An 18306-nucleotide genomic window follows, 5' to 3' on the forward strand; every position below is an offset into this window, starting at 1 on the left:
AGCTGAGGGACAGTGCCCAGGCCCAGAGTTCAAGCCTCACGACCGGACCCAAAAACAAACAAAAAAAAGAGTCTCATGGACTTTCCTGCCCACTGGCTTTGAGCTGGGATCCTCAGATCTCAGCCTCCTGAGTAGTTAGGATTACAGGTGTATGCCACCAGCGCCCAGCTTTTCACTCTTTTTTTAATTTATTTATTTACTTATTTTGCTTGTCCTGGGGCTTGAACTCAGGGCCTGGGTGCTGCCCCTGAACCTCTTTGTGCTTAAAGCTAGTGCTCTACCACTTGAGCCATAGTACTACTTCCAACGTTTTCTGAGTAGTTTATTGGAAATAAGAGTCTCTTGAATTTTCCTACCTGGGCTGGCTTCAAACCATGATCCTCAAATCTCAGCTTCCTGAGTAGCTACAACTACAGGCATGAGCCACTGTCTATTTATTTATTTAGCCAGGCCTGGGGCTTGAACTCAGGGCATGGGCACTGTCCTTGAGCTTCTTTTGCTCAAGGCTAACAATCTACCACTTGTGCCACAGTGCCACTTCCAGTTATTTCTTTAAATAGGGTACTGAGGAATCGAACCCAGGCCTTCATGCATGGTAGACAACACTCTACCACTAAGCCACATTCCCAGCCTATTTATTTTTTACATTGTTATTATAAAGGTGATGTATACAGTAATTACCATTACATAAGTCAGGTAAAGATTACATTTCTTTTTGGACAATATCACCCCTTCCCTTGAGCTCTTCCAGTTTTTCCCTACTGTCCTCATCCACAAGCTATATAGTTCATTTTCAACATAGTGTCTAGTGAGTATCACTGCTACATTTGTTCACCCTTTGTCCCACCATTACTGTCTTCCCCAAGATAGATAAACAAACAAGACAAAAAGAAAAGAAGGGCTGGGAAGGTGGCTTAGTGGTAGAGTGCTTGCTTTGCATGCCTGAGGCCCTGGGTTCGATTCCTCAGCACCACATAAGCAGAAAAAGCCAGAAGTAGCACTGTGGCTCAAGTGGTAGAGCCTTAGCCTTGAGCTGAAGAGCTGAGGGACAGCACCCAGGCCCAGATTTCAGGCCCCACAACCAACAAAAAAATAAAATAAGATAATATTGCTCAAAATGTACTCCAGCAAATGGAAACAAGCATTTTGTTGTTTTCTTTTCTTTTCTTTTCTTTTGTTGGTTGTGGGGCCTGAACTCTCGGTCTGGGTGCTGGCCCTCAGCTCTTCAGCTCAAGGGTAGAGCTCTACCACTTGAGCCACAGCGCCACTTCTGGCTTTTTCTGTTTATGTGGTGGTGAGGAATTGAATCCAGGACCTTCTGCATGTAAGGCAAGCACTCTACCACTGAGCCACCTTCCCAGCCCTCAATATTATTGTATATGATCAGAGGCACTTGGGCATTGCACCTTTGTGTTCCTCCCCTAAGAATATCCTCCTTTGAGCTGGGCGCTGGTGGCTCACGCCTGTAATCCTAGCTACTCAGGAGGCTGAGATCTGAGGATCGCGGTTCAAAGCCAGCCCGGGCAGGGGAGACCGTGAAACTCCTATCTCCAATAAACCACCAGAAAACCGGAAGTGGCGCTGTAGCTCAAGTGGTAGAGCGCTCGCCTTGAGCTGAAGAGCTGAGGGACAGCGCCCAGGCCCAGAGTTCAAGCCCCACGGCTGACAAAAAAAAAAAAAAAAAAAAAAAAAAAAAAAAGAATATCCTCCTTTGGTTTCACTGTGTGCAAATTTCTAGAGTCCTGAATAATTTATCATGTCCCAGTGTATTTTAGATCTTGCTTCTTCATATGACAGAAAACGTGCTGATTGTCTCTTTGAAATTGGCTTACCTCATTTGACATGATTTGTTTTAGGTCCATCCATTTCCCTGCAAATTAGATAATATTCTTTCTAATGGCTATGTAACATTCTATTGTGTGTGGGCTGCACATTTTTTTGGATCCACTCATCTATTGTAGGGCATCTTGGCTGTTTCCATATCTTGGCAACTGTGAATAGTGCAGCAATGAACATGAATGTGCAAGTGTCTTTATGATATCCTGTCTTCTGATGTTTTGGGTAGATGCCCAGGACTGTTATGGTTGGGTCATAGGAAAGATCTTTGTTTAGTTTTTTGAGGAACCTCCAGACTGCTGTTTAGCATGGTTATACTAATTTATATTCCCACTAACGGTGAAGTAGAATTCCTTTTCCCCCACATCTCCACCAACATTTGTTGTTGTTCAAATTCACAATGCTGGGATGAGATGGAATCTCAGAGTTGTTTTAATTTGCATTTCCTTTATGGCTAGGGATAATGAGCATTTCCTCGTGTGTTTCTTTGCTATTTCTTACCTATTCTGAGAAGACTCTTCTTAGCTCATTTGCCCATTTAGTCATTAGATTATTAGCTTTCGGAGGGCTTGCCTGCCTGCCTGCCTGCCTGCCTGCCTTCCTTCCTTCCTTCCTTCCTTCCTTCCTTCCTCTTTCTCTCTCTTTTCTTTCTCTCCCTTTTCTTTCTTTCTTTCTTTTCTTTCTTTCTTTCTTTCTTTCTTTCTTTCTTTCTTTCTTTCTTTCTTTCTTTCTTTCTTTCTTTCTTTCTTTCTTTCTTTCTTTCTTTCTTTCTTTCTTTCTTTCTTTCCTTCTTTCTTTGCCAGGGCCAGGGCACTATCCCTGAGCTTCTTTTGCTCAAGGCTTGCACTCTACGACTTGAGCCACAGCACCACTTCCAGCTTTTTCTGTGTATGTGGTACTGAGGAAGCAAACCCAGAACTTCATGGATGCTAGGCAAGCTCTCTACCACTAAGCCACATTCCCAGCCCTAGGGGTTAGTTTCTTAAGCTCCTGATATATTTTGGATATTTGGATGTATTGCTAGTACAGGTCTTCTCCCAGTCTGTTGACTGTCTTTCTTGTTTAGTAACTATATCCTTTGCTGTGCAGAAACATTTTATTTTGATATAATCCCATTTGTCAAGTCTCTCTCCTATCTGCTATGCCCCTGCTATGCAAAAAGTTCCTGCCTAGCCAGGCACCGGTGGCTCCCGTCTGTAATCCTAGCTACTCAGGAGGCTGAGATCTGAGGATTACCTTTCAAAGCCAGCCTGGGCAGAAAAGTCCATGAGACTTTTTTTTGTCAGTTGTGGGGCCTGAACTCTGGGCCTGGGCTCTGTCCCTCAGCTCTTCAGCTCAAGGCTAGCACTCTACCACTTGAGCTTTTTCTGTTTATGTGTTGCTGAGAAATGGAACCCAGGGCCTCATGCATGCAAGGCAAGCACTCTACCACTGAGCCATCTTCCCAGCCCTATCCATAAGACTCTTGTCTCCAATTAACCACCAGAAAACCAGAAGTGGTGCTGTGGCTCAAGTGGTAGAGGGCTAGTCTTGAGCTGTATAGCTCCGGGACAGCGCCCAGGCTCAGAGTTCAAACCTCACGACCAAGCAAAAAAAAAAAAAAAAAAAAGTTCCTGCCTATACCAATAAGTTCTAGTCTACCTCCTATCTCCTCTTGCACTAATTTCAAAGATTCAGGTCTAATGTAGTGGGTTTTTTTTTTTTTTTGGGTCTGGTCGTGGGGCCTGAACTCGGCCTGGGCGCTGTCCCTCAGCTCTTCAGCTCAAGGCTAGCGCTCTACCACTTGAGACACAGTGCCACTTCCGGCTTTTTTTTCTGCTTATGTGGTGCTGAGGAATTGAACCCAGGGCCCCATGCAGGCCAGGCAAGCACTCTACCACTGAGCCACTTTCCTAGCCCCTAATGTAGTGGCTTTTGATCCACTTTGAGTTGATAGTCATGCATGGTGTCAAACTGGTCCACTTTCCATTTTCTTCATATGGATGCTCAGTTTTCCCAGCCCCAGTTATTGAAGAGGCTATCTTTGTCTCCCTTATCAAATAACAGATAACTGTAAGTATATGGTTTTATTTCTGTGTCTTCTAGTCTATTCCATTAATCTTTGCGTCTATTTTTTGACATAGAAATTATTTTTAAAAAATAGAATGCAGTACTATGAACAATTATACAGAGGCTGGAAAGGTGGCTCAATGGTAGAGTGCTTTCCTTGCAAGTATGAGGCCATGGCTTCAATTCCTCAGCACCACATAAGCAGAAAAAACCGGAAGTGGCACTGTGGCTCAAGTGGCAGAGTGCTAGCCTTGAGCTGAAGAGCTGAGGGACAGTGTTCATGCCCAGAGTTCAGGCCCACGACTGACAACAAAACAAAACAACAACAACAAAAAAACAATTATACACCAAATAATTGTATAGGTTATATTAACAAATTCCTAAAAGTACATGTTGCCAATGATTGCTCAAAAAGAAAAAAAAAAATCTGAACACACCTATAGAAAGTCAAAACATTTAAAGAGTAAACAGAAATCTTCCAAGTAAGAAAAATTTCAGACCAGTTGGCTTCAAGTATGAATTCTAGGAAACAACTCAATGAAAATTTACTACTAGTTCTCTTCAAAGCTTCCAGAAGATAAGAGAGAACACTTTGTATCACACTGTAAGTAGCCAGCAGTTCTTGGATACCACTGTCTGAACAAGACAGCCCAAGAAAAGGAAATTGCACTACTGATGGAAATATTTTGAGGGCACCAGTGGGTCACTCCTATAATATTAACTACTGAGGAAGCTGAGAGCTGAGAATTATGGTTCAAAGCCAGCCTAGGTAGACACATCCTTGAAACTCTTTATCACCAATTAATCACCAAGAAACTAGAAGTTGAGTTGTGGCTCAAGAGGTAGAGCACCAGCCTTGACTGAAAAAACGAAGAGACAGTGCCCTAGCCAGCCGAGGCCCTGAAGTTAAGCCCCAATACTGGCACAAAAAGAAAGAAAAGGAGAGAAGGAAGGCGGGAGAGAGAGAGAGAGAGAAAGGGGGAGGAAGGGAAGGAGAGAGGAAAGACAGAGAAAGGAAAGAAGGAAGGAAGGAGGAAAAGAAAATAAAGTCTAAGCAAAATATAGAATTCATCAGCATATTAAAGGAAGTGAGATTTATCCCAGGAATGCAAGAGTGATAGGAAAAAAATAAATGTAATAAGCATCCCTAATTAATAGAATAAAGAAGAAAATAGCAGATTATTTCAATTTGACACTGAGAAAGCATTTGACAAAAATAGAATACCATATAATACCATAATGGGCATTTATGAAAATTCCACAACTATGTTTTTGTTTTTTCTTGTTGGTCGTAGAACTTGAACTCTGGGCCTAGGGCACTGTCCCTCAGTATTTCAGCTCAAGCCTAGAGTTCTACCACTTGAGCCACAGCACCACTTCTGGTTTTCTGGTGGTTAACTGGAGATAAGAGTCTCATAGACTTTCTTGTTTGAGCTGGCTTTGAACTGTGATCCTCAGATCTCAGCCTCCTGAATAGCTAGGATTACAGGTGTGAGCCACTGGCGTCTGGCCACAACTATGTTTTAAGGTAAGAAAACTCATGTGGCTAAACTATTTTTTTTTTTAGAAAATCGAGAAGAAATGACCATGATATTTTATCACTAGCTGCATTTAGGTGGGTTATGCAGATTTTATATATATATATATATATATATATATATATATATATATATATATATTTGCCAGTCCTGGGCTTGAACTAAGGGCCTGGGCACTGTCCCTGAACTTCTTTTGCTAAAGGCTATCACGACAGCCACTTCTGGATTTTTGGTTTATGTGGTACTGAGGAATGGAACCCAGGGCTTCATGCATGCTAACCAAGCACTCTACCACTAAGCCACATTCCCAGCCCATGAGCCCATTTCTTTTTGGACAATGTCTCTCACAGTTTTCCCCTCCCAGACCCACTCACAAGTTGTATACTTCATATTCAACATAGTGTTCAGTGAGTACTGTTGCTGCATTTGCTTTTTTGTTTTTTTTTGTTGGTCATGGGGTTGAACTTGGCCTGAGCGCTGTACCTCAGCTCTTCAGCTCAAGGTGAGCACTCTACCACTTGTGCTATAGCGCCATTTCCGGTTTTCTGGTGGGTTTTATTGGAGATCGGAGTTTCCCGGACTTTCCTGCCTGGGCTGGCTTTGAACCACAAACCTCAGATCTCAGCCTCTTGAATAGCTAGGATTACAGGCATGAGCCCCCGGTGCCCAGCTTCCGTTGCTGCATTTGTTTACCCTCTGTCCCTCCATTTCTGTGACTCCCCTTACACTCCCAAAGACATATGAATGAACAAAGAGAACAAAAAGAAAAGTAAACAAAAATAACAACTAGGGGAAAAATCTTCTTGTCTCCATTTCTTTTTTTTTTTTGGGGGGGGGTCTGGTCGTGGGGCCTGAACTCTTGGCCTGGGCGCTGTCCCTCAGCTCTTCAGCTCAAGGCTAGTGCTCTACCACTTGAGTCACAGAGCCACTTCCGGCTTTTTTTTTCTTTTTGCGATGTGGTGCTGAGGAATCAAACCCAGGGCCTCATGCATGCAAGGCAAGCACTCTACCACTGAGCCACCTTCCCAGCCCCATTGTTTCTTTTTCTTTTTCTTTTATGTGTGTCCTGAGGTTTGATTTTGGGCCTAGATGCTGTCCCTGAGCTTTTTGTTCTCAAGGCTGGTGCTCTACCACTTGAGCCTCAACTCCACTTCCAGCTCTTTGGTGATTAACTGGAGATGAGTTTCATGGAGTGGCTGGGAATGTGGCTTAGTAGTAGAGTGCTTGCCTAGCATACATGAAGCACTGGGTTCAATTCCTTAGTACCACATAAACAGAAAGAGTGCTAGCCTTGAGCAAATGAAGCTCAAGGACAATGCCCAGCCTCTGGAATTCAAGCTCCAGGACTGGCAAAAATAAAATAAAATAAAATGCATTGACACCTCTATAACAAAAAATAGTGGTGAGACAAAGGGTGAACCAATGCAGCAGCAGCAGTGGTACTTTCTAGACACTATATTGAAAATAAACTATATAGCTGTAAGGTCTGCACAGGGAGACCTCCCTACCTCTTGGCTACGTTTCTGCCCAGTATCTGTTACCTAGGCAACTGGCAGACCTGGAAGCAGTCACCTTCCCCTCCTGCTAGGTCACTTCCTAGGCCACCTCTGGTCACATGCCTTCCATCTGAACTTAGGAGGGTTCCAGACCCTGAAGTCATTTCCGGATCCAGTGTGGCCACAACTTTGCCCCACTTGGCCACACCTCTTCCTGTCCCTGACCTAGATAAGTCCTGGCTTGGGGTGGGTAGCCCCTTTCCTTTGCAGCCATGCTTCTTCACCATTCGCTGCAGGGGCAGCAGTTCAGTAAATAAACTTCTACGCCTGTCTGAATAGCACGTGGTGTTCTCTTCATTGGCTACCTAATGAAACCTACCTATTTAATACCTTACAACAGCTGGTGGGTGGGGACATGAGGGAAAAACTGGGAGAGAGCAAGGGAAGGAGTGACATTGTCCAAAAAGAAATGTACTCATTACCTGATTTATGTGGCTGTAACCCCTCTGTATATCACCTTTATAGCAACAATAAAAAATTAGTGGTGAGGGTTGGGAAGGTGGCTCAGTGGTAGAGCGCTTGTCTTGCATGCATGAGGCCCTGGGTTCGATTCCTCAGCACCATATAAGCAAAAAGAAAAAAGCTGGAAGTGGCGCTGTGGTAGAGCACTAGCCTTGAGTTGAAGAGCTGAGGGACAGTGCCCAGGCCCAGAGTTCCCACGACTGGCAAAAAAAAGAAAGAAAGAAAGAAAGACTAAAGTGTCTGAAAGCTTCTGCTGATTAAAAAATTGCCGGAATCTATGAAAATCATCAGAATGCTGTCACTGAAAAAGACTACAGTCTTGTGATTGCTGTGGAAAGCAGCAATCCTGTCATTGACTCCTGACAGCTATTATCCATTCCATAAAAAACGTAAATGGAATAAACATTCATGTATGCATTGCAGAAGATATTTGCAAATAAAATTAGAAAGTTCAATTTTGAGGGAACTGATTTGTGATTTGCAGAGATTGCCAATGAAGAATCAAATTAATGCTAGGAGCCTGAATGAAGCCGTAGATTGTGAACATAGTGGCACTAAGAAAAAAAAACAACCAGAATGTGGAAGCTGGAAAGTATTTTACAGACCATCTAGTTAAATCTCTTCTGTAATGGGGAATAAAAGTATTTAGATTGGCTGGTTTGGAAACTATACATCATCATGTGGAACTGGGAAAATGGCCGGCTGATGTGATGCTAGCTCCAAGTAGCAGTTTAGTTTATTCAGTATAGAAAGAATAGTAAGTAGATTTCAATGCGGTTATGTGTCATGTACATAAAGATATACATAAGCATATGTCCATATATTTGTAAGCATTTCGGAATGCTAAATATTCCATATTAAGTAGGCCGGAAAGAAACTGCTGGTATACTGGAATAATAGAAATGTATTTATATTGGATGGCCATATAAATTGGTGATTGAGAGTGTAGGTTAGGGGTGTAGCTCAGTGGCAGAACACGTTTTGTATAGTGTGTGCAAGGCCCTGGGGTCAATTAGAAAAAACAAAAAAACAACGAAAGAAAGGAGGAAAAAAAAAGCAAACCAAAACAGAGGGCAGTATGTGGTCTGAAATTCGCTCTGGTTTGTAATTTTGTGTCTTGGTTTCCTCATCTGAAAAACGTAGGTCTGATTTTAGAGGGTGCAAGGATCACAAGTGCTAAGGCAGATAAAAGATCAGTGTAGTGCTGGGCATATAGTAAATTCTCAATAAACGCATCCTGCTTTCTATCGTTTCACTCTTTAGATCCAAGCAAACACGGATGGATCCAAAGGAGCTTTTATGGAATAAAGTCTCCACACGTCATTTAGTCATTTAGCATTTTCAGGTCAACGAGGACCGATTTGGACCCTCTGTGCAAAGGTGGAGGGGGGATCAAATGACGTCGACCGCCTTAGCAACAGGCCCCCAAAGAAGGTGAATTTCCGTAGCCAATGAGACTCGGCGCTGGGGAGGAGGTAGCCAATGGAGGCCGGAAAGAGGAAGAGGGAGGACGCGCCAATTCTCCTGCCTGAGCCTCGGCCCAACAAAATGGCGGCGGCGGCGGCGTCGCTTTGTTTCCGCGGCTCCTGCGGCGGTGGCAGTGGTGACGGCTTTTGAGCTGGGGGCGACCATCCAAGCACCAGCTGCAGGCAACTCCTAGGACTCCCGTGCATTTCGACCGGCCTCGGACGCCAGGCAGTGCAGAGCGGCGCCCGAGGGTCGCAGAAGTCGCCCAGGCGTTCCAGCAAAAAAAAAAAAACCAAACCCAACCCAACCAAAAAAAACCAAAACATGACCGCTGAGCCCACGAGGTAAAAACGCCACCCCTTGTCATGGACCCTTGGCGAGCTGATCAAGCCCGGGCACCCATGCGACTTGGGGGTTATCTTGTAAATGACTTTTTTGTCTTGCTGGGGGTGACGCCCGTGTGGTGCTTAGCGGCCAGCGGCATCATTTTCTCTTTTCGGTGGGAAGATTGCTGTCCGGGCTGAGTGGGGTGGGAGGTGGGGGAAGGGTGGGTACCTGGGATGGGGTAGGGGGCGCAGCATGTGCTTTGGGGGTGCGGTGGGGGAGGACGCTTCTTGTACCTCCTCTAAGCCGTGTGAAGCTTTAGGTTGGCCTCGTCTTGTTTATTTCGTGTGTGCCTGTGGGATTGGATTGAGACCCCGAAGTCGGGGGCGGTCTTTGGCATCCTGATCATTCTTCTTAATCTTTGGGCCTAAGAAACTGCGTGGGGAAAGAAGCGCGCGGGAGGGGGGGCAGGGTGGGAAGAGGGGGAGGGGCGGCGGGAGGATGCGAGAGCCTGGGACGACTTAGTGGCGTTTACACTGCTGGAGACGGGAAGTACCCGGTTGTGGGATTTATTTTTCCTTCCCCCCCCCCCCCACCGGCCCTCCTGCAGCCCCTGGAGATTTGGCGGAAGAGGGGACATTTGGGATATCTTCCCCAGGTATTTCGATTTCTTCTCGACTCCCAATTCTGAACCTTATCGTTCGGTTTATCCTGGAGGGGGTGGGGAAAGGATACTTAATGAATGCAAGGTTTTGCTTCCTGAGAACCTTTGTACACTACTTTCTTTGTGAAGTCCGGCTTTTAGTGGGACTTCAAAAGATTTATTACCCCCCCCCCCTTGGGCAAATTTCGTATGGAAGTAATCGGACTATTTTTATTTATTCCAGAAGGGATGGGGAGCAGATTAACGGGGGCTCGTGTGAAGGAAGATTTATGGCAAGGGTATGTTGGCTGGAAGGCCGTCGGTTATCAATCAAATAGGTTTTTAGGTTGAAGATGTTTTTCACGCGTGTTTGTGATTTGCTGCCTGACAGTTGGATCGTGAATGTAAAATGTATACCACTTTCACGCAAGTGGCTGGCTTGCTTTTCAACTAGTTTATCTGACTTTTCATCCCACGAAGCGAATTAACGAATTTTACTCCTCCGCGTTACATCCTTAGTACCTAGTGGCAAAAGGAAATTACAGGGAGCATGGGTCATGATTGTGTTCACAGTTGGCAAAAATATGCTTATGAGTTACTATTACGGTGGCATATTATGTTTTTTTGAGAAGGGAGAATTGGAAAAGGAGCCTATAATCTGTTTTGCTGCATTAACAAGCAATAAATAGATGTTTTCCTTACGTCAGGGAAAATAGACTTTAATTCTTCAAGCCTGAGCTTGAGTTGTGTAAAGATGGTTGCTTCCTTTTCGAATTCGGGATAATTGCCTCAAGTATAACAAGTCTTTATTTATAGGGTATTTGGGACAGAAGAGGTGTCCGGCACAACTTCTGGGATGGTAGTTATCTGGCCTCCATGTTCCTAAGAACGAATAGTGTAGCTTCCAGTTAAATGTGTCTCACAAAGCCTGTATTTAAAGCCGTGCATTGGTGGAGCACGGGTAAATGCTTACACTTGTATTGTATTCAGCATTCTGGTTGGGGAGCCCAGACCACCCAGGCTACGTAGTGAAAAGGTGTCGGAAGAACAAAAAACCTGAGAAACAAAACGATACTTGGGAGCCCTGCCTGGTGGTGTGCCCGGCAGCCTCAGTGCTGGTGAAGCTGCAGCCTGGGGATCACTTTGAGCTCCCAAGTTCCAGACCAGCCTTAGGCAACCAAATGAAACCTAGTCTCTAATGAACAAACGAAACCAAAAACAAAACAGACATGGTACTCTGATTTCCTTCTAGTTTCTTTTCTCTTCCTTCTCCTTCCCCTCCTCTTCCCTTCCCTTCATTTGAATTCCATTCCATTTCTTCCTTCCCTCCCTTCTTTCCTTCTGAAGGTTGACATTTCCTTGTGAAGGGAGACAGAATCTTGCCGTGTTGCTCAAGCTGGCTTTCAACTCCTGGGCTTAATATTCCTGCCTCAGCCTACCTAGTATCAGGTACTATAGTCATATCCCACTGCTACCCCCAAGACCACTAGGCCCACCTCCTTTCCCTTTTTCTTTAGGAGGACAAATTAAGTATGGAATTTTGGATTAAAGATCTGGGGGTGTGGCTGTGAACTCCTGCTGGGCAATCTTGAGACTTTTCAGTTCAAACCCTTAGTATTGCAGGGAAAACGGGGAATTTTCAAGTAGGATACCTCATTTACTCCAGGCTCAATTTTCCTTACTGGTCTTGAATTTTTAGATCTAGTGATAAGGGTAATCATAATTAAGGTTGAGGGCATGTCATTTTTCTGACAATGTCAGTTATTCTTGAGAATAGCCTTGTAGGGACTACTGGATTTCCCCCATTTTACATGTAAGGGAGTAACTGAACCACAGATTTTAACTGAAGTTAATACTAAAGTTATATGGCTTCTAATTGGAAGCTAGAACCCTGTCTTGACTTTTCCTGTTTGGGCTGGCTTCGAACCATCATTCTCAGATCTCAGCCACCTGAATAGCTAGGGTTACAGGTGTGAGCAACCTGTGCCCAGCCTTTGCTGGTTCTTTTACTTTTTTTGTTGGACATGGGTCTTGAACTCAGACCCAGAACGTTGTCCCTGAGCTCTTTGTGCTCAAGGTTAGCACTCTATCACTTAGAGCCATACTTCCCAGATTTCTAGGCCTTAATTGGAGATAAGGGTCTCAGGGGGACTTTGCTGCCTGGGTTGGCTTTGAACTGCCACCCTCAGATTTCAGCCTCCTGAGTAGATAGGATCACTGGTGTGAGCCACGGGTCCTGGCATTTCCTTTTTAATTATTAACTGGTTAAACAAAGAGGTTACAATTCTGAGTCAGGTTATGAATACAATGTGTGTGTGTGTATGTGTGTGTGTATGTGTGTGTGTGTGTGTGTGTGTCCTGAACTCTGGGCCTGGGCATTGTCCCTCAGCTCTTCAGCTTAAGGCTAGCGCTCTACCACTTGAGCACAGCACCACTTCCGGCTTTTTTTGCTTATGTGGTGCTGAGGAATCGAACCCAGGGCCTCATGCATGCAAGCCAAGCACTCTACCATTGAGCCAACTTCCCAGCCCCAATGCATCTTGATTAAAGTCATTCTTCCCCATCTGTTTCTCTCCCTTTTCTACCCTCAAGTTAGGAAGTTCATTTTTTACATAATGTATATTGAATATAATGACTGCATTTGCTCACCCTTCCTCTCTTTAGTGCCCTCTCCTTTGCCTTCTCCCCCTAAATGAGTTTTTACTTCCTGGTATTCATCTTGGTAAACAGTACATTAGTTGTTTAGTGGAATTACAGCTTTGGACTCCTCCCCTACGTATACAATCCTTTAGTCAGTTTGTGTATATATGAATAGATCCTGTATATATTATCAAGCATGTTTGTATTTTCTATCTCTACAGGTTATTTTCCAGGTCTTTTGAGCTTTTCTGTCTACACTGGTGTTGGACTGTCATCTGTCTGCTCTCAACTGCTACAGTAGCTAGATTATAGGCATGAACTACTGATGCCTAGCGATAATGAATGCCCTCTTTTTAATATCCAAAAGTACTCTGTATAAGATAATGAAACACTTAAATCCAGGAGTGTCTTAATCCATATATAAACGTAGGGAATTAATTAAGAAGTGTAACATTCTCTGATGATTTACAACACAAATATTTCAAGTGGTAGGCATTCAGAACTGTCAGTCTGAAGTATCATTTATCTCCCAAGCCATAATCAGTTAAAATAATCCCACAGGTATACTGGATCCTTCAGGACTCTAGCTTCATTCTCTTTTCCCTCTCTTCCCTAAATCCTTTGCTTCCCAGTTTTTGAGAAGATCGATGTAACCTAAGCTGTCCTGGAATAGTATAAGCTGTTCCTCCTAAGTGCTGGGATTATAGGTGTGAGCCATCTTGCTGGGCTTGATTGTTTTTCACTATAAAGCAGAAATATAATATGAGCAATTCTATACATTATCATTAATTTGATTTTGGATAGTAGATCCTATTTTATCACATCTTCTATGATGTTTTTACTTGTGTTTATTTAAAAAAAAAAAAAGGGTTCTAGGATTCTGTGGGATAAAAGTGGCCAGAAGGCAAGAGGAAGGAAAATAAACCATCGGGTTTGCCTGGCTAAATCATAAACCAAATATTTCTTACCCTCCCCTGTTCCTTCCCTCCTTCCTTCCCTCCTTCCTTCCTTCCTTCCTTCCTTCCTTCTTTCCTCCCTCCCTCCCTCCCTCCCTCCCTCCCTTTCCCAGTCCAGAGCCTTGAACCAAGGCCCCCGGGCACTTTCCCTGAACTTCTGTTGCTCAAGGCTAGCACTCTACCTCTTGAGCCACAGCTCCACTTCTGGCTTTTTCTGTTTAGGTGGTACTGAGAAATTGAACCCAGGGCTTCCTGAATGCTAGGCAAGCACTCTCTCACTAAGCCACTTTCCCAGACATAAACTAAATATTTTCTTTTTTTGAGACAAAGAGCAGAGTGTTTCACTTCATTATCCAGGCCAGCCTCAACTCTCTACCATAATGTCTCAGCCTCCCAACTGGCCACACCTGCCTGGCTTTTACTATTTTATTTTCATAGTATTGGGGCTTGAACTCAAGAGTTTCTTGCTTGCTATGTGGTGTCCTATCACTTGAGCCACTTTCTCAGTCCTTTTTTGTTTAGTTTTCAAGTAGGGTTTCTCTTTATTTTTCCCTACCAGTGCTAGGCCTCAGACAGTTTCACACTATGATCCTCCTGTCCAGGATCTCCTGTATAACTAGGATATCATGTAAAGTAGCACTATGCCTGGTGGTGATGGGGTCTCTTATTTTTTGCTTGGGCCTTCTGTTTTTGTTTTTTGTTTTTTGCTAGGGCCTTCTGAGTAGCAAAGGTTATAGGTATGAACCACCATGCCCAGTCTGGCTTTTAGACTTTGTTTCCTCGTTAAAGGTTCCCCTCCACCCCTTTTGGTTGTTTTGAATAACATTGGCTTGTTTCCTCAGATTTTTCTACTTACGAAAGATGAACCTCTGACTGATAAACTTTACTTGCATATGAAGATCTTTGTCTTGAGATTTCATAGAGTTTGTCATATTAATTCTTGTAACAGTTGATTGCATGACTTATTTTTTTCTTTTGTTTCCTGGAGATCAAGCCTCTGGGCCTGCTGCTGTATCCCTGAGCCACTTTCCCAACCTAGCCTTAAGGCAGAAGTTGTCTAAAGATGAGAGATGCCAGATTCTGGAAAGTGGTAGTCAGCAAGCAGTAAACTAACTTTTGAAAAATGTTATCTTTGAAATATTTTACAGTTTTAGTATAAATAGTGTTAGGCTAGACCTGTGGAATGGGAGAAAGTACAAACCTTATGAGGTTTTTGTTTTTGTTTTTGTTTTTTTGCAAATATTCATCAAGTGTTTCATTCTATTATAGGTAGGGTTGAAAACCATATTGGTTTTCATAATTTTAGTTTTCATAGTTTTACATAATTTTGGTTAGACTTAGCTCTTATTACTACCAATCTTTGCCATAGTTTACCAAGAACTGTTGTGTCATATATATGCATATACATAATATATACATATATTATTTAAATTTTATTTTTGTGCCAGTACTAGGGTTTGAACTTAAGGCCTATGTGATATCCTTTAGCTTTTTTTGGCTCAAGGCTGGTGCTCTGCCACTTGAGCCACATCTCCGCTTTTTGCTATTTTTGGTGATTAATTGGAATGAAGAGTTACACAGACTTTTCTGCCCAGGCTGGCTTTGAACTGTGAGCCTTAGATCTCAGCTTTGTGATTACCTAGGATTATAGACACGAGTTTGTGATATTTCTGAATTCTATGGTAGCCTGTAGTATTTGTTTATTCATGTATCTTAGTACTTTGTCCATGTATGCTTGATAGCTGACATGCAGTATGTTTAATCTCCATTTCTTGTCTATAATACTAACTTTAACAGAAATTGAAGGAAGTAACATGGTTATATCAGCAGGTTTTTAGTCTTGTTATGCAACTCGTTTCAAATTTGTCATGTTCATGCCTCTCAGTTTGCTGAATGTTGGGATTACAAGTGTGCCTCACCATGCTCAGTGTAGCAACAGTGCTTAAAAGGCAGTAAACTAGCCAGATGCCAGTGGCTCAGGCTTGTAATTCTAGCTACTCAGGAGGCTGAGATCTGAGGATCAGGATTTGAAGGCAGGAAGTCTATGAGACTCTTATCTTCAATTAGTCACCAAAAAGTTGGAGGTAGAGCTGTAACTCAGGAGCTGGAGGGCTAGCCTTGGGGACAAAAGCTGTGGAACAGTAACAAGGATGAGTTCAAGCCGTAGCACCCAAACCAAAACAGAACAAAACAACAAACTAAAGCTTTTTGGGGGGTTATTTATTTTTGTTGTTGTGGGGCTTGAACTCAAGGTCTGGGCACTATCCCTGAGTTCTTTTGCTCAAGGCTAGTGCTCTAACACTTTGAGCCACAGCACCATTTCTGGTTTTTTGGTGGTATGAATGTTAATCATTTTTATTTTATCTCCTTTTGGCTAAGGAGAAAGATAGCAAGGAGGCAAAGTTTCTTTATTTAGTGTGTGTGCATCTATCCCCCCACTACAATTTAAATGGTTTGGGTATATGTATTTGGTTATTAATCTGTGTATTGTATTGTGCATATGTGTGCAGACATTTACTGGAAAGCAAAAACATTTTGTTGTAACGTGTTCTATTTGAAAAGATTGCTCTGGTATGTGTCTGTCCTTTTCTGTCTGTGGGTGGTACTTGTGGAAGGCCTCCATTAGTTCTAATCTATTGCTCTTTTTGCCCTGGGGATAGGTTCTTTGAATTTTGCCCTCTAGCCACTACTTTCTGATCCTGTCTCTGGGACTTTGTCTCTTCGTTTTGGCTTAATATAGACATTCTGGAGTCCAGTGCTCTTGTTCATTCTTCTACACTGTGAGTATGAAATGGTTGGGTGGCAGCCGTGTTCCCCTACCGGGACCTTGCATTCTGCTTCTGGGCAAGTGCCTGGAGTTTGTCCAATCCTGGCTAGCTAAGTGAAGGGGTGTGGTACGTCTTGGGCTTGGGTGTAAAAAGGGCAATAAAAATTCATACCTTAAGGTATTCTTTAAAATTTTTTGATTGTTATTATGAAGGTGGTATACTCAGGGTTTACAGTTACATAAATCAGGTAAAGAGTACATTTCTTTTTGGACAATGTCATCCCTTCCCTCCCTTTCTCCCTTAAAGTATTCTTAATCCTGGGAGGGAGAATGAGAAATCAACATGTGCTTAATCTTCTTTGCCTGTAATCAGAAAGGAAGGAAACACTGGCTTTAGGGACATCTTGGAAAGTTTGGAGAGGAAATAGTGCTCATTGAATCTGGAGTGACTAGCTTTTAAGAGATGGCTGTGTGTGAGAGGACAATCTAGGTAGAAAGATAGGATTTATTTAATTATACCTGTAATGTTTTTCTTTTTTGGTGCTGGTCCTGGGGCTTGAACTCAGGGCCTCAGGGCTTGGCTCAAGGCTATCATTCTACCACTTTAATCACAGTTCCACTTCCAGTTTTCTGCTTTGTTAATTGGAGATAAGAGTCTGAAGGATTTTCCTGCCTTAGTTAGCTTTGAACTGCAATCCTCAGATCTCAGCCTCCTGAGTGAGCCATCAGTACCCAGATACACTTGTAATCTTACCTACTTAGGAGGTTGAGATCTAAGGATCTTAGACTTTACTACCTGGGCCGGGTTTGAACATCCATGGTCAGATTTCAGCCTTCTGAGTAGCTAGGGTTACAGGTGTAAGCCACTGATATATGACTTTTAGTTGTCTTGCTTTTGAGTATTTGAAGTAGTGAGTTACTTTGGGTAACATGAGATTCATAAAATCCAAAATAAGGGCTGAGAATATGGTTTAGTGGTAAAGTGCTTGTCTTGCACGCATGAAGCCATAGGTTCGATTCCTCAGTACCACATACACAGAAAAAGCTGAAACTGGCACTGTGGCTCAAGTGGTAGAGTACCAGCCTTGAGCTAAAGAAGCTCAGGGACACCCGGTGCCGGTGGCTCACGCCTGTAATCCTAGCTACTCAGGAGGCTGAGATCTGAGGATCTCGGTTCAAAGCCAGCCCGGGCAGAAAAGTCTGGGAGACTCTTACCTCCAGTAAACCACTAGAAAACTGGAAGTGGCTGTGGCTCATGCGGTAGAGTGCTCGCCTTGAGCTGAAGAGCGCAGGGACAGTGCCCAGGCCCAGAGTTTAAGCCCCAGGACTGGCAAAAAAGCGTTTCAAATAATACTAGATTTGTTACTTTGCTTAATTAATTTAAACAAGTCATTTAAAAAATATTATTGGTGCTGGTCCTGGGGCTCTACCTCCGTGTGTGTGTGTGTGTGTGTGTGTGTGTGTGTGTGTGTGTGTGTGTGTGTGTGTGTGTGTGTGTGTGTGTGTGTGTGTGTGTGTGTGTGTGTGTGTTAATTGGAGATGGAAGTTTCATGGACTTCTCTGCTCAGACTGGCTTTGAACCAAGTGTGTGTGTGTGTGTGTGTGTGTGTGTGTGTGTGTGTGTGTGTGTGTGTGTAATTGGAGATGCGAGTTTCATGGACTTCTCTGCTCAGACTGGCTTTGAACCAAGTTTCCCAGATCTCAGCCTCCAGAGTAGCTAGGATTACAGGCATGAACCACTTGTGCTAGCTTAGTTTCTTTTTTAGTATTTCAAATTTAGTTCTGTTGCATTTCTTTATTTTTTTTTGTGGGTCATGGGGCTTGAACTCTGGGCCTGGGCACTGTCCCTCTAGCTCTTGAGCCACAGTGCCACTTCCAGCTTTCTGAGTGGTTTATTGGAGATAAGAGTCTTATGGAGTTTTCTGCCCAGGCTGGCTTTGAACTGTGATCTCAGATCTCAGCCTCCTGAGTAGTTAGGATTACAGGCTTGAGCCACCAATGCCCAGCTTCTGTTGCATTTCTTTCTCTGAAAATTTGGATTTGTTTTAACAAGATTAATAGATTGGGG

At 43.4% G+C, this 18306-nt stretch overlaps 1 protein-coding gene across 5 annotated transcripts in view; it reads left to right on the forward strand.

Moving 5' to 3' along the window:
* The first annotated feature begins 8937 nt into the window (after window positions 1-8937).
* Window positions 8938-18306, forward strand: part of Atrx (ATRX chromatin remodeler) — a 177726-nt gene continuing 168357 nt past the window's right edge. For 2 of the 5 annotated variants that reach the window (XM_070040154.1, XM_070040155.1), the window contains exon 1: window positions 8938-9252. In XM_070040154.1, the coding sequence (XP_069896255.1) occupies window positions 9233-9252 (20 nt within the window). In that variant the 5' untranslated portion in view covers window positions 8938-9232. Of the gene's footprint in view, window positions 9253-9810; window positions 9891-18306 lie in introns of those variants that run through there. The other 3 variants (XM_070040156.1, XM_070040157.1, XM_070040158.1) reach the window with 2 other exon arrangements.

This window comes from Dipodomys merriami, unplaced genomic scaffold (genome assembly GCF_024711535.1).
Source record: "Dipodomys merriami isolate MVZ:Mamm:240054 unplaced genomic scaffold, mDipMer1.0.p SCAF_3, whole genome shotgun sequence".
Lineage (NCBI taxonomy): Eukaryota > Metazoa > Chordata > Mammalia > Rodentia > Heteromyidae > Dipodomys > Dipodomys merriami.